Below are 16781 nucleotides of genomic sequence, written 5' to 3'. Positions count from 1 at the left end.
ATATGTTTATAAGTAAAGATAGTCAACAGAATAGTTTTTTTGATGAAACAGAGCTGCTTTAGAGCCAATAAATCTGGATCTGAATCCAAACTGGTGTATCTCTTGGGTAATTTAATTTCCAAATTTGGGATTCAATTTTCTTATCTATAAAAAGGAAGTGGGAGGGAGAAGGTAGATAAACTAAATCTGAATTTATACTATAATATTTATGGAGTCTAACAACTGAGAGCAAAGAATTCCTTAGACTGAATCACAAAAATTTAGTTTCTCTCGTAGGAGGCAAAATATTTTTTCCGTGAGTATGAGCACCCAGGGAATGTAAGAAGTCAAAGACCAGAGCGATCACTAATGCCACTGAAAAAGTATAATAAAATGGCAGATCTTGATGTCCTTTCCTTATCCTGGCATGAATGTCCAAGTCTCTCTCTCCCACTCCAGACCCACAATGTTCAGCATTTGCAAATAAGAAACAAGTGCATGTTTAATGTGCAATGTAGCGCATTTCTGTGAAAGAACCAAGTGTAACTTTTTCCCCCTGACCTTATAGGTAGTTGGCTCTAAATAGGTGTGATGAAGTTGTTGTCACCTAGAGCCGGGTACATAGTTATGCAATCTGTGTGCTTTGGATTCAAAGCTCTTATGTGACTCAGGGTGGTAGTAGAAAAACGGCGCCATTACTAATACCTCAAGGGGGCAGAAATTTATGGCCAAATTAAGCTGGCACCCTGGTGGGGCCCTCAAGTCTACTCAAAAGTATAAAAAATAATTCCAGTAACAATCCATTAAAATTTATTTTGTTGGGTGTACACATTTGTACTGGTTCATATCCGGCATGTAAGAAAAAGATGTCCCTTTTTTTTTTTTCTTTTTATAAAAGTAAACTCTAAGAGATCAGTTTTGTGAAGAATTTCCTTTATGAATGAAGCAAAAATGGATTTCTATCAATACAAGAGTAAAAATTTCTTGCACCTCTGTCAATTTGACAATCAATGGGAATATTAATGTTTCCCAACATTTATTGTTAATGTGGATAGTCAACAAACTAAAATTAGAACATAAAGTTTTTCAAATAAAAGTGATAAATAGTCTTAAAATTACACATTTACTATATTGTGATAAGAGTATATTTTTTTCATATGGTCAAAGGGAATGCAATTACTTACAGCTTCATTTTTAGATGGGTATTAATGTTTTTTCCTCCTATGTTGTCAAAACAAGATGGAGAAACAAATGCAAACACTGCATAGGAAATTCAGATTTTATATCATCCTGGGTGTTTTCCACAGTTTCTGATTTGACCGTTAGAATAAGCCATGGTGGAAAATATAATACTGGTGGTGAAAGGTTCAAATATAGTCTTCTTCAGATTGAAAAATATGTTATATTGCATTGTGTAGTGGTTCAATATTAGAAACATATAATTTTATCAATTAGAATGATATTCAAGAAGATGTTTTTTCACATCAACCTCACTTGCCAATTACTTGCCAACTACATTGCTACAGCCTTCCACAAGTGTTCCAGAACTTTACCCTTTGCTCTGTGACTTCATCCTTTATATTACTAAATCTTATCATCCGCTCTCTTAAGGGGTATATCCTGAATCTGAATTCTGTTCTATATAATCTCCCTACATCCCTTCTTGAGAAAGATTATCTTGCTTGTTTTTTAATATCTCCAGCATATCACACAGTACTTTGTCCAAAGCAACTTATTAGTAAATGCCTTTTCTTTCATTTGTGGGATCATAGAATTTAGAACTGGAATGGATTTTAAAAATCATGTTATCTAACTCATTTTATATCTGAGATAACTGAGGTCCATAGAAGTTATACATTTAGGAATGCACAGAACTGGGATTCTCCCCATTTGTATGATTCCAAAGACCATGTCTTTCCATCCTTACATTATACTTCTTTCCCTTGAGTCAAACAGTCAAAATGGTGAGTTCATTGTGGTTTCTATTCATTGCCACTCCATCTCCATTGAGCAGAAAACAAGAAATGTATGATTAGAGAGCCATTCTTTTAAGAAAGTTCTGAGTGTCTGCTAGCTTGATATGAGCCAAAGGCACATGATGGCAGCCAAAAAAACTAATTCAAAGGAGACTTTTGGCAAGATGGCTAAATAAGATGTTGTGGTTAAGTCCAGATCCCATCATCACTTCAAAGCAGTGAGAAATAAGCTATATAAAGTAAAAGAACAACAACAGGAAAAAAGCAGAAAAATAATTCATGGCAGGGAAAACCTCATGGAAAAACCACCAAAGAGTTTGAAAGAATTGAGTAAACAAATAGGAAACTGCAAAACAAGAACTAAATTATATTGATTTTTTTTTTAAAGTAAGGAAAAATCCCCAGAAGAGAGGGTAACAATTGTAAAAGCAACATTGTGAGAGCTCCAAAGTTATTTAGAAGTCAGATAAAATAATTTAAGAAAAGAGCAAGCATATCAAGGTGACTGAAGTAGTACAGAGAATTCCCTCACTTGCAATAAAATTTCTCCAAACTAATAATAATAATAATAGCTAATATTTATGTAACCTTTACTTGTGTGCCAGGCACTATGGTAGGTGCTTTACAAATATTATCTACAAATATTATCTCATTTGATCCTCACAACAAGCCAAAGAGGTAGGTACTATTATGATCATCATTTTGCAGATGAGGAAACTGAACCAAAGGAAGGGCACCCATCTAGGGAAGTATCTGACACAGGATTTAAACAGAAGTCTTTCTAATTCCAGCCCCAGTACTCTATCCACTAAGCCATATTATTGTCAGATCAAAAAATCACCAAATTAAATCCTGAGGGAGAAATTTGGGAAAAGTCACAGTGAGTCATTTTTCCAGCCCACATAGGTTCAGAGAGATAAGGAGAGAGGTCTTAGGACAGTAAGAGTGGGATCTGTACCGAGAGACCCAAATTGGACCAGGGCTTGGCACCAAAACAAGATCAGGTCCCAGATCCCTACTGGACATTGTGACCTCATGTAAAATGTGGGAACAAGTATCAAGTGCCAACTTTTTTTGTCAGTATTTAGTTCTGGATGTACCAGTAGTGCTTTCCAAGGGGAAGAAGTAATTCCAAGTCTTAGTACTGAGTTTGGAAAAAATTCAGATAAAAATAGTATCTGCGTGGTTCTGACCCCAGGATCAGAGAAGGTTCTTGGTTTCATTTTGTAGCCCAGTCTGAAACCTGCAGAGGAGTAACCAGGATTTCCAAACCAGAGAGAAGTCCACAGTTCTATTGCTTCAAATGTGCTGAGCTTCCAAGCTGATTGATGAGGGTCAAGACCAGAAGAGGTCTACTGAGACTTCCAAGAAGACAAGCTCTCAGGCTTCAAAGATATCTCAGGATTAAGGAGAATTCAGGAACATCCCAAAAGTTTGGGAGTAGAACTTGAAGAAATAGAATCAAGAAGGATAAAGAAGTGATTGGAAAGACAGTCAAGGTAAGAAAAACTATGTGGAATAATTAGAATGTGTTTTCATTGTTAAGAGAGATAGGTGGAATACACTGGTAAAAAGGGCAGGGATGCCAGTGAGTAAGAGACTAAAAGGGAAGCTGGCATGGCTGTGACATTCTTGAAACAAATGAAGAATATTGAGTAAGATTTTGGATATGTTAAATTTAACATGACTACTAGACATCCAATTGGAGATATCTGAAAGGCTGTTAAAGATGGGAGACCAGAAGTCAGCTGAGAGTTTGGGGTACAATAGACTTGAGAATCATCAACATAGAGATGTAATGGTAGCTAATAAGCTCACCAAGTAAAGTTGTATAGAGGGGAAAAAAATTTTAAAAAGAGGAACCAGGACAGAACTTGGTGAGACACAATTAACTCATGATCTGGATAAGAGTCCAGAAAAGGAGACAGAGAAGGAGTAGTCTGATAGGTAGATAGAGAACCATCAGAGCAGTGTCCTCAAATCCTAGAAAAATAAGGGGGAAAGGGGTAATTAATTCTATCAAAGATTATAGAGGAGAGGTAGAGGAGAATAAAGCATTAGTAAGTGGAGAACAATCTCATAGAATCTAATCATCAGTATTTATAGCTAGCAAAGACAATACAAATGGAAAATAAGCTGGATCTTAAACAGATTATAATCTTTTGCCATTCCATTTTCATTTAGGTTTTAGTACTTCTAAACCTATTTTCCATCTTCATCTCTAGTCACTACATTTCCTTGACTATCACCTCTGCTATGGCTGCACTCTTCATCCTTCTCCAATCTCACCCACAACTCCTTGGTGAAACAATTTAACTCTACACCATTCCTACTACTAATCACACCATGTCAATCCCTGATCTTGAATTACTCATACTCTTTGGAGATAGTTCCAAATTGCTCTCCAGAATGATTGGATCAGTTCACAACTCCACCAAAGAACGCATGTCGTAGTTTTCCCACAACCCATCTAACATTTATCATCTTTTCCTGTCATCTTAATCAATCTGAGAAGTGGGGTGTTATTTCAGAATTGTTTAATTTGAATTTCTCTAATCAACAGTGATTTCGAGCATTTTTTTCAGATGATTATTGATGGCTTTAATTTCATCATCTGAAAATTGTCTGTTCATATCCTTTCACTATTTCTCAATTGGGGAATGATCTGTAGTCTTATAAATTTAACAGAGTTCTTTATATATTTTAGAAATGAGGCCTTTATCAGAAGCACTGGCTGTAAAATTTTTTTCTCCAATTTTGTACTTCCCTTTTAATTTTGTTTGTGTAAAAACTTTTTAATTTAATGTAATCAAAGTTAACTATTTTGCATTTCATAATTTTCTCTAGACCTGCTGAACAAAATTGAAGAAGCTATGAAACTATAAAAAACAAATTCATGTTATTTAATCTCAATAATATCCTCATTTCTAGAAGACAATACTTCTTACTCTTTTCTTTTTGATTTTCTCTCCTATTCACCACAGTGGCGATTTCAAACTTTCTCCTTTCTCTTCTAGCTTCCTGTAGCAAACTACCCCTATTCTCTAAACTGAGGATCTCAATTCATGTGTCCCTAAAAAAATTGAGGCCATCTACCACCATCTCTACTTTCTCTAATCTTCCATTTCTCTCTATGTATTGGCTCTTTCCCTACTTGTCTACACATTCATGTCTATCATTTCCACACTAGCAATCATTTCTATATTTGTCCTTCCTTTCTATTTTTAGCTAGACCTGTCTTAGTCAAGTTTGTGTTTGATATTGGAATGAAATGAAATACTTGTGAGCCATTTAAGAATTAAATGTATGTAGCCAGAACAAGAGAAGGATCAAGGTTAGTGATGTAACAAGGACAACTAAGCTAATTCAGCTCCTTCCTAGAGATGTCCATCTTGTTCCACTAGCCAAGGATTACAGCATACCTGACACTCCATTCCTCATGGTTCTTTTCAGTAGAACAACCATCATCTATTAATTGTTCTTCATGCCAAATGGCTTCAGATACAAAGAAATTCCCAGATGATAATTAAAAAAAAAAAGACACAAATCTTAGAAACCAAAGTTGTGATTAATTTAAGAACTGGAGACATGACCAAAAATACACAATGATTCAATTTAATTCAATTCAATAAATACTTATTAAAAGCCAACTATTGTATAATACTAGGAGCTACTAACATACCAAAAAATGCCTTCAAAAAGCTTTTAACCTTTTAGGTGATTTGAGGAGGAAAAGAACAATTAGTGAGGGATTTTGTAGGAGGAAAATTAGGTAGTGGTACTGTTGATGTTCTGGGTGTTGGACCCCAAAATTATATTGGGGTTATGGGCTGGTATCACAGGAGTTTCAAAAGAATTTATAGGCAAAAATTTCAGATTTTATTATGTTTCTAAGACTGAGCTAAATTCCAAAAGAAGTTAGCTTAACCCCCAAAGGAGTTAGCTATAACATGGAAAAAGATGCCATATGGCAGGAATATGCCATTGACTGGACTTTAGTGAATTGGTGACATCTTTTTATAGGGGAAATATAATCTTGGGGATTTGACATCATAACTTGATTTTCTGATTGGATACAGTAACTGTGGAGTTATGATTTCTACCAAATCCATTCACCTGAGTTGCGGCTGTAATCAAAAATCCACTTAAACCAAAAGGTCTACTTAGGAACAAAAGTTTCTCTCCGAGCTGAAATGATGCTAACAATGCTCCTCCCTGCTTGGGGAGTAGCCAGGCTTCCTTATTGTTTACAGTGATTCAGGCTTTCTCTGCTAAAGCCCAGCTGGCTACCCCAAGACCTCCTCACTACCTGAGCTCTTTGGAGGTGATATCTGAGCTGGACATTGACTGAAGCCAAGAAGGCTAGCAAGTTGAGCTCAGGAAAGGATGCATTTCATGCCTAAGGGTTGCGTGTTGTTTTCCTTCGTTCTGTAAGAGAACCAAAATGACATCAGTATGTTTGAGTCAAGTGGGTCCCACTGTGGCTGATCGTGAGCTCAGAGTGCTCTGCCACTACCTATGTAAAAGCATAGAATTGGAATATAGAGTTTGGGTAACATTTTGGCTGGCATATGAACAGCTAAGTCATAGTGGATAGAGGAGGAGAATCATCTTCCTAAATTCAAATCTGCCCTCAGACACTTAACTAAGCTGTGGGCAAGTCACTTAACCCAGTCTGCCTTGATTTCCTGACCTGTAAAATGAGCTGCAAAAGGAAATGGCAAACTACTCCAGTATCTCTACCAAGAAACCCCCCAAAGAGGGCACGAACAATCAGACATGACTGAAAATGACTGAGTAACAATTGGTTGAATATAGAGTATGTGAAGAGCAATAATAAATAAGTCTGGAAAAACAGACAAGCAGATGGTGCAGGGTTTCAAATGATCTCTAGACAGCAGAAAGCCACTGAGAACTGTTGAATAATCTGTGCTCTAGCAAAAGTATTTTCGGGTAGCTGCGTGGCTGATAGATTAGGGTGGGAGGAAATAGGAAACAGGAAGACCAGTAGGAAGTCTTTATAGTCCAGATGAAAAGTGATGAAGGTCTGAACTAGAGTGATGGTTTGTGAGTTGTGAAAAGGGTCTGGATGTGAAGGGAGAGAATGGAATGGATAAAGTTTGGCGGCTTATTGGATAAAGGGAGAGTAGGAATGGGAGGAGTTCTGAAGCTCCCTTGACTAGAAGGATTGTGCCATCCTGAACAGAAATTCCAAACAAGAAAATTTACAAGAAAGGGTGGAATTAAAGTGAGAGCAGAGAAGGAGATCGTGAGCTCTACTTTGGAAGTTTTAAGTTTGAGATAGTGTAAGGTTCAGGTGTAAATGTTTAACAGGCACTTTGCAGTTCAATATTAAGTGCAGCATTTGTCTGGAGGGTCTGAATAATGAATGAATGAAAAGGCACTTAAATTAAGCACTTACTAGGTGCCAAGGACCGTGCTGAGTACTGAGAAACTAAAGCAAAGCCCCGATAGACCCGGTTAAGTCCTAACTGGAGGAGCGTAACCGTATAGGGGAAGGGGTGGGGCGAACTTTGGTTTGGAAGGTACTGGGCTTTAGGGGAGTAAAATGACAGCATTGCGGGGAGGAGATGGTGGAACTGACCCAGTCCTAGTTCCAGACCCAGAAGGGAAAGAAAGCATTACATCCTGGAGGATCTAGGTTGCCCCAGAAATCCCATCGGGGAGGATCCTGAACAGCTCCATACTTGTTGACTGATACATGTGATGTGGGTGAGGAGGGGACAAGACCAGTGACTTTAGGACAAAGGAGGAGGCTCCTCCTCCCCCCGCCCCCGCAGGAGGAGCTGCAGTGACTCGATTTGATGACGGTTTTCTGGGATGGTTAGAAAGGATAGGGAATGCAGATCGGAAGTGGTCAAAGGGACCTGGGTCCGAGCAAGAAGTGGCGGCAATCCACTCTTCAGAGCCCGAGGTTCCAGGAGCAGTCCGAGTTGGGGGAGGGAGAGGAAGAGGCCTAAGGCAGCATCCGGGGGAGGGGCCAGTTTCTAATTTTAATTAGTTCTTGCTAGGTACTAAGCTAAGAATCTAGGTACAACAAATTCAGAACAGGCCGCGGGGTGCGTGGAGAGGTCCTAGCAAAGCGTCTGAGGGACAGAAAAAGCCCAGGACCCTGGGGCGGAGCCAGACTCCTGAAGCACCAATGAGAAGAAAGTCACGCCCCCAAGGTGGTTCTCGCCGTCGCGAAGCCTTCCGTTGACTAGGAAACCGCGCGTGCAGCCATTCTCGTGCTGGGAAAAGGTCGTAAAGCGGGACTAGCGCGGCTCGGTCGGTGAGTGCGGTTTACGGCGGGCGGCTGGAACGCGTGGAGGCCCGTGGCCCGTGGCATCACGTGGTTCGCGGCGCGCGGTTTAGGGGCTGTCGCTCGCTCTTCACTCAGTCACTCTCCCGCAGCACGGCTGCGAGGGCTAGGCACTAGGGACACTTGGCGGTTCCGGGAAGGTGGAGGCCGCCCGGGTTGAGGGGAAGCAGCGCGGGGCCTAGCGTGGCAGGCGCGGGGGCGGGGCCCGAGGCGGGAGCAGAAGCCGGGGCGGGGCGGGGCGGGAGGGAACGCGAAGACATGGCTGAAGCGCGGGGCGGGGATGACGGGCCGGGGGCCCAGGGGATGGGGCTGGAGCTGAAACTGGAGCCCGAAGGGGGAGGCTTGGAGGTGAAGTTGGAGTTGGCGGGGGGCGTGGAGGCGAAGCTCGAGTGGGACGGGCTGCAGATCAAGGTAGAAGTGGTGGATAACCCCGAGGAGATGGTTCAGGTGAACCCAGGGGCCCCAGAGCTGCAGCAGGAATTGACGGATGGAGTAGATGTGAAGCAGGAATTAATTGATGGAGTAGAGGTGAAGGAAGAATTAATAGACGGAGTAGATGTGAAGGAGGAACTAATAGACGGAGTAGACGTGAAGGAGGAATTAATAGACGGAATAGATGTGAAGGAGGAATTAATAGATGGAGTAGAGGTGAAGGAGGAATTAATAGACGAAGTAGACGTGAAGCAAGAAATATTAGATGGAGTAGAGGTGAAGCAGGAATTGATGGATGGAACAGAAGTGAAGCAGGAATTGTTGGATGAACGAGAAGTGAAGCAGGAATTGATGGATGAACAAGAAATGAAGCAGGAATTTGCAGAGGGAGTGGAGGTGAAGGAGGAACTTCTAGATGGAATAGACTTAAAGGAGGAACTTGTAGATGGTGAAGACGTGGATGAGGAACATATACATGGAATAGACATGAAGGAAGAACTTGTAGATGGAGTAGAGATGAAGGAGGAATTTGTAGATGGAGTAGGCATGGAAGAGGAATTTGTAGGTGGAGAAGACTTGGAAGAGGAACTTGTAGATGGAGAAGACATGGAAGAGGAACTTGTAGATGGAGAAGATGTGGAGCAGGAACTTGTAGGTGGAGAAGATGAGGAACTTATAGATGGAGAAGATGTGGAGCAGGAACTTGTAGATGAAGAACTTGTGGAGCAGGGATTTGTAGATGATGTGGAGCAGGAATTTATAGATGAAAATGTGGAGCAGGAATTTGTACATGAAGATGTGGGGCAGGAACTTGTAGATGAAGAATATGGAGAGGAGGAATTTGTAGATGGAGAATATGAGGAACAGGAACTTGTAGATGGGGAGGAGGAATTTGTAGTTGGAGAAGATGGGGAACAGGTACTTGTAGATGGAGGAGATGGGGAGGAGGAATTTGTAGTTGGAGAAGATGGGGAACAGGTACTTGTAGATGGAGGAGATGGGGAGGAGGAATTTGAAGATGGGGAGGAGGAACTTGTAGTTGGAGAAAATGGGGAGCAGCAACTTGTAGATGGAGAAGATGGGGAGGAGGAACTTGTAGTTGGAGAAGTTGTGGAGGAGGAACTTGTAGATGGAGAGCAGGAACTTGTAGAAGGAGAAGGTGGGGAGCAGGAACTTGTAGAAGGAGAATATGTGGAGCAGGAACTTGTAGGTGGAGAACATGTGGAGCAGGAACTTGTAGGTGGAGAACATGTGGAGCAGGAACTTGTAGATGGGGAAAATGGGGAGGATGAACTTGTAAATGGAGAAGATGGGGAACAGGAATTTATAGATGGAGAACACGGGGAGCAGGAATTTGTAGAAGGAGTAGATGGGGAGCAGGAACTTGTAGAAGGAGAAGATGGGGAGCAAGAATTTATAGATGGAGAAGACGGGGAGCAGGAATTTGTAGATGGAGATGGGGAGCAGGAACTTGTAGGAGAAAATGCGGGGCAAGAATTTATAGATGGAGAAGATGAGCAGGAATTTGTAGATGGAGAAGATGGGGAGCAGGAATTTATAAATGGAGATGGGGAGCAGGAATTTGTAGAAGGAGAAGACGGGGAGCAGGAATTTGTAGATGGAGAAGATGTGGAGCAGGAACTTGTAGATGGAGAATATGTGGAGCAGGAACTTGTAGAAGGAGAAGACGGAGAGCAGGAATTTGTAGATGGAGAACATGTGGATCAGGAACTTGTAGGTGGAGAAGATGGGGAGCAGGAACTTGTAGGTGGAGAACATGTGGAACAGGAACTTGTAGAAGATGGGGAGCAGGAATTTGTAGATGGAGAACATGTGGAGCAGGAATTTGTAGAAGGAGAACATGAGGAGCAGGAATTTGTAGATGGAGAACATGTGGAACAGGAACTTGTAGAAGGACAAGATGGGGAACAGGAACTTGTAGATGGAGACTATGTGGAGCAAGAACTTGTAGATGGAGAATATGTGGAGCAGGAACTTGTAGATGGGGAAGACAATCAGGAAGAACTTGTAGATGGAGAAGATGGGCAGGAGGAACTTGTAGATGGAGAATTTGTGGAGCAGGAACTTGTAGATGGAGAAAATGGGGAGCAGGAACTTGTAGATGGAGAATATGTGGATCAGGAACTTATAGATGGAGATTATGTGGAGCAGGAACTTGTAGATGGAGAATATGTGGAGCAGCAACTTGTAGCTGGGGAAGGTGGAGAGGAGGAACTTGTAGCTGGGGAAGATGGGCAGGAGGAACTTGTAGAAGGAGAAATCGGGGAGCAGGAACTTGTAGATGGAGAACATGTGGAGCAGGAACTTGTAGATGGAGAATATGTGGAGCAGCAACTTGTAGACGGAGAATATGTGGAGCAAGAACTTGTAGATGGAGAATATGTGCAGCAGGAACTTGTAGATGGAGAAGATGGGGAGCAGCAACTTGTAGATGGAGAAGGTGGGGAGCAGGAACTTGTAGATGGTGAATATGTGGAGCAGCAACCTGTAGATGGAGAAGATGGGGAGGAGGAACTTGTAGATGGAGAAGGCAGGGAGCAGGAACTTGTAGATGGAGTAGACACAAAGGAGGAGTTCTTAGATGGGCTGGAGGCGATGGAAGAGGTGGTGGGAAGACTACAAATGAAAAAGGAGATGCCAGGCTGGTTGGAGGAGGGTGTCTCCCTTTTGAGTGGAGGGGAGGGGATGGTGGGAGAAATTGGAATGGAGGGAGTGATAGAAGAAATGAGTGTGAAGGAGGAGGGGGTGGGTGAAACAGAAGTGAAAGAGGAAGAGATGTTAGGGGGATTAGAAGTAAAAGAAGAAATGATAGAAGGGGAGAAAACTGGGGAAGAGGAGGAGATCACATTAGCGGGGATGAATGTCAAGGAGGAGATGGTGGGAGAAATGGAGTTGAAAGAGGAGGAGGAAGTTAATATGGAGGTGGAGGAAGTGGATGTGAAGGAGAATGAATTTGAAGTGAAAAAGGAAAATGGAATGGAATTGAAGACAGAAGTGGATGGAATGGAGATGAAAGAGGTAGGTAGAATAAGGATGAGGATAAGGAAGAAAAGTGGGTGGAATGAAGATGAAAGAAGAGAAGGGTGGAGAGGGAGAGTGGAGGAGGTTCTAGAGTCGGAGAATTGATTGGGTTTTGGAGGAGGGAGGAAAGAGTTGAATGGATGAGAGCTGAACAAAATGATGTATGTACAGGAAGTGAAGGAAAAAGTGATACGTGACCAAGAGGTGAAGGAAGAAGAAATGACTGGAACAAAGCTGACAGAGGAACAGGAGCCACCGAGAAGGCCTCAGGTGGGCAGCAAGCGGAAGCTGGCCATGTCAAGGTAGGATGACGATGAAATCGGGAGGTAGGGGGATGATGATGGGGGCGGGGGGGAGAGGGAGAGAGGCTGATCGAAGATTCTTTGGGGTGGATAGATAGGAAGAGAATTGGAATCAAAAGCCCCCTAGGGTTCTTGATGAAGCTCCAACTGGGTAGTTGGGCTCAGTGGCAAATTTGGCAAAAAACAGGAATGTGATGTTGGAGGACCAGGTTAGAAAGTAAGTCAGAGTAGATCTTGGGGGTTGGAGATATTGAAGCCAAATGAAGTAATTAAATTTGTCTTCTGTTAATTTTTGTCTTGTGGAGAGAGGTGAATAATCTGTAGTTTTGACCTATCTTAATTTTAGATAAAAATGTACCTACATTTCTACATAGGTTTTATTTACATTTATCATCTTTGATTATTATTTAATTCAGAAGGCAAGCAACTATAGTAGATACCAGTCCTGAACCTGGAGTCAGGAAGCCCCAAGTTCAAATCTAGCCTCAGATACTTAGCTGTATGGTCCTGAAAAGACATTTAATATCTTGTAAGAAACCTCTTCACAAGTTTATCATTAGTAGAGCTTGCTCCCATTGCACCTTGAGCAAGGGTGTTACCCTTGCTGCCCCAGCAGGGTATCCCTATGTTACCTGAACCAGGTTAAATTGTAATTGGGAGGGGTAGCTAGATGGCACAGTGGATAGAGCCCTGGCTTTGAAGTCAGGAGGACCAGAGTTTAGATCCTACCTCAGACACTTAAATTTTGCTGGGTGTGGGACCCTAGCCAAATCACTTAACTCCAATTGTTTTGCCAAAAAAAAAAAAAAAAAGTGATAAAATGTTTAACAAAATAAATTTTAAAATACAGTATAAAATAAATGATGCCAGTTTGTGATTTTCTAAATCAGTATGCATCTCACAGGATACATTTCTATTTGAATTTGACACCACTGCCTTAGAAAATGGAATAAGCAGCAGCAACTAATGAAAATAGTAAAGAGGCAAAGTCTTAGACTTGATCTTAGGAAAAACTTTTAACAAATGGGCTGTCTGCCTCTGGAGGAACTGGTAGCTTGCCCTTCAGTGAAAGTTTTCAATTAAATTTGTATGATCTTTATGAGAATGTTGGAGTAAGAATCCCTTTCAGCATAGATAAACAAAGTCCCAAATCTGAATTTTTTATGATTTGCACAGCCCCTATAGTGGACATGTGTGACTTGACTGAAGACCAGCCTGACCAATCTGGAGAGAGGCTTATTCCTTAGGTTGGCCACAAGGATAAATGCTGTAGCTACAGCAATTTCAGAGGCCATTGACTAAGTTGTAGAAGAGTTGTGATGTCCACAAATACTGGAAGTAATGAGATCTTGTCATGCAATGAAACAGGAAACAAAAAGGCAATGATTCTTGAGGTGGAAATGGGGGAAGGAATCTTATTGTCTAGAGCCTAGATAACTCATCTGTCAACATCACAAAAACCTAGAAAAGTATTTGGTCAGGGATTAGAATAGAGAAGGAAGTATTGATCTTTCCTAAATTAGAAGCAATGTTACTATTACTTAATTTAGCTTCCAGTCTGGCAGCTACCACAGCTAATCTTCTTGGTCAATAGTTTTTATATAGAGAAAAGATGAATTTAGAAGACATTTTTTTTCTCACCATAGGAGGTTTGATCTATATTTATTTGTAACTGGACTTGTAGATGAGCTAGTCATTCTATGTGATGCTAGAAGACTACCAAATATCTGATAGAATAAGAATTGGAAGAATTACCTGATTTCCTTAATAAACTTGAATAGAGGATAGAAAAATGAGTGGAAAATTTTCCCTTGTCCACATAAACTAGTAATTGTATTGTTCTTCTTGTTATTAAAGAATTTCCTACAAGTGTTGTGACTTGGTTGCCAAATCTACTCTCCTTTCTCAGTCTTCTTCCTTGACTATTGATTATCCTCTTCTCCTTGATATTCTCTTCTCTCTAGATTTTTGTGACACTCCTGATTCTGTTCCTTTACCCATCTTGCTGGATGTTCATCCAGGTCATGCTCATTAACCAGAAGTGCCCCCAAGCCTCTGTCCTGAGCCCTCTTCTCCTTCTATACGATTTCACTGGTGATCTTAACTTGTGTGAAGTCAGCCATTGTCTCTAAACGCAACAGTGCTCAGATCTGTTTGCCCCACTATATGGGACTCCAACTGCTTATTGGTCTTCTTGTAGACAGCTCTAACTTAACTTAACCAAAACCAAACTCATTTTTCCCTCCAAATCCTTCTCCCCTCCTAACTGACTTTCCTGTGACTGCCAAGGCACCCTCATCCTCCCAAGCATCCAGGCTAGAAACATAAGTGACACACACATACTCCCACCCCCATATCCAATCAGTTGTTATTCCCATTTTTTTCTGCTTTGGTAACCTCTCATAGCCTCCCCTCTGACACTCCCGCTTCTTTGGTGGCCCTGCCTCAAGTCGTTCCCCACACCAGTCCATTTTTAGCTTAAAAGGATTTTCCTAAAGTCCAAGTCTAGCCGTGCTATACCTTCTTCCATAAACTCCAGTAGTTTCCTGTCACCTTCAGGAAATGTAAAACAGCCTCTTTGACTCAGACGACTCTGTGTAACCTGCCGACAGTCTTCTTAGGCCTTCTCCCCACTTAACGTGTAAATCTAACGACACCAGCCTCCCTGCTTGAAAGGCCTTGGTCAAGACACTGTCTCCTGACCAAAGCATTTTCACCGGCTCACTGTCTCCCTCCTCACCTGCCCTCCTGGCATCCCTCAAGTCCCAGCTGAAGTTCTGCTTTTACAAGAAGACTCCCAGTCCTCCTTATTACTCTTTTCCCTCCAAGATTGTGCTCAATGTATTTTGTACCGTTTTATTTGTCCATAGTTGCTTGCATGTTGCCTCCTCTCAAACTGTGAGTGCTTTGAGAATGAGGACTGTCTTTTGTGGTATCGCCATCACAGCACATTACTTTTCACTGAATAGGGGATTGATAAACACTACTGACAAGGAAACCTCCTGGAATTGAAGCGCTCTCCTGTGATGGCTCTAGGGACAGCTCCTGCGAGGAGCTTAGATTCTAGGTGGGAGGGGAGCTGGAGTCGAAGAAAAAAGGTGGTAATATGGAGAACGTCCCAATAGACTTTGAGTCTAAAATCAGAAGCGAAGCAGGGAGGGAATGAAGGCTGGCCATCTTGGGTTCCTTTTTTAAAATAGAAGTCCCAGGAGACTATTACTGGTTGGAAAAAAGACAGGCAGGTGGCAAAGTCCCTGAGAAATCTAGAAAGAGTCAGGAAGGGAATGAAGAGAAGGCAATGATGAATTGCCATGAAGTATTTTTACTTTTTATTTTTTAACCAAAGATTATTTTTGCATATATCCAAATCAATTAACATGTATTGTTACAAATACTTATGTAACGCTACAAGTAGAATACAACTTTGGAAATTTTAATAATTACACATATTTGATGAGTTTTTGGGGTTTTTTTGTTTCTTTTAGCTGTGAAACTTGTGGTACGGAAGAAGCAAAATACAGGTGTCCACGCTGTATGAAATGTTCCTGCAGGTATGAAGTGGGTTTAGTACTATTTCTGCTTCTTGTACCTTTATGCTTCTCAGTGAAAATGCAAAGGTTTTGTATATTGTCTTTTCAGTTTAGCCTGTGTGAAGAAACACAAAACAGAACTTACATGCAATGGAGTTCGAGAGAAGACAGCATTTGTTTCATTAAAACAGTTTACCGAAATTAATCTTCTAAGTGGTAAGGCATAATATCTCATCTTATTTGTCATTGATTGATGCATTTTTTTCGTTTGGCCTGTGTCACCTGATTTTTTTTACTTTGAAAATTTTAGATTATAGGTTTTTGGAAGATGTAGGAAGATCAGCTGACTACATTGCTAGAGATGTTTTCTTGAAAAGACCCTCAACAAATAGAATTGTAAGTGTTCATTTCTCTTAATAAGTGTGTTAGTTTAAACTAGCTTAAGGGTGCACCATAGTGGACAGAGCACTGGGACAGGAGTCAGGAAGACTCCTCTTAGTTCAAATTCTGCCTCAGACACTTAGTCGCTATGTGACCCTGGACAAATTTCTTTACCCTATTTGTCTCAGTTCTCTCACCTGTAAAATGAGCTGAAGAAGGAAATGGCAAACCACTGCAGTATCTTTGCCAAGAAAATCCCAAATGGAGGTCATACAAAATCAGACATAACCAAAAAACAATTTGAACAACAGCAACAACAAAAGCTTAAGAGACAGTAACTGCAACAATTTATTATTAATTTTTTTTTAATAGGAGCATATTCTTTAGAGCAAAAAGTGAGCTTTCAGATTAGTCTGTTCAGTTCCCTCATTTTACAGATAAGGAAATGAAAGTTTAAGAAAGTTGACTTTTACAAGGTCACATAAATGATAAGTAGCTGAAGTAGGATTTGGATCTGGGTCCCTTGTAAACCTAGTACTTTTCCCATTCCTATGTGCTCCACATTTATAAAAAATTTTCCTCAAAGTAAATACAAAATTGAAATTCATCATTGTGATGTAAATTTTTTGAACATAAAGTGTTCAGAAATGTTCAACACAATAATTTATTTTTCTGTTGAGTAGTTAGCAAAAAAACATATCATATTTTTAAAATATATGTTCTTTCATTGGTTTTATTATTAACATTTTTCTTGTATTATTAACATTTTTCTCTGGTTCATTAGAAAGCTATTTTTCTGCATAGTGTCTGAAAGATA

General features: G+C 40.8%; 1 protein-coding gene across 2 annotated transcripts in view; it reads left to right on the top strand.

The window, feature by feature from the left end:
• The first annotated feature begins 8578 nt into the window (after positions 1-8578).
• Positions 8579-16781, top strand: part of ZNHIT6 (zinc finger HIT-type containing 6) — a 59702-nt gene continuing 51499 nt past the window's right edge. The window contains exons 1-6 of one of the 2 annotated variants that reach the window (XM_051999252.1): positions 8579-9627; positions 9688-11748; positions 11923-12053; positions 15539-15604; positions 15693-15799; positions 15894-15979. In XM_051999252.1, the coding sequence (XP_051855212.1) occupies positions 8581-9627; positions 9688-11748; positions 11923-12053; positions 15539-15604; positions 15693-15799; positions 15894-15979 (3498 nt within the window). In that variant the 5' untranslated portion in view covers positions 8579-8580. Of the gene's footprint in view, positions 11749-11922; positions 12054-15538; positions 15605-15692; positions 15800-15893; positions 15980-16781 lie in introns of both variants that reach the window. The other variant, XM_051999251.1, reaches the window with a different exon arrangement.

This window comes from Antechinus flavipes, chromosome 4 (assembly GCF_016432865.1).
Source record: "Antechinus flavipes isolate AdamAnt ecotype Samford, QLD, Australia chromosome 4, AdamAnt_v2, whole genome shotgun sequence".
In the NCBI taxonomy this organism is placed as follows: domain Eukaryota; kingdom Metazoa; phylum Chordata; class Mammalia; order Dasyuromorphia; family Dasyuridae; genus Antechinus; species Antechinus flavipes.
Note: the sequence above shows the minus strand (reverse complement) of the source record. Positions and strands in the feature narration are given on the sequence as shown.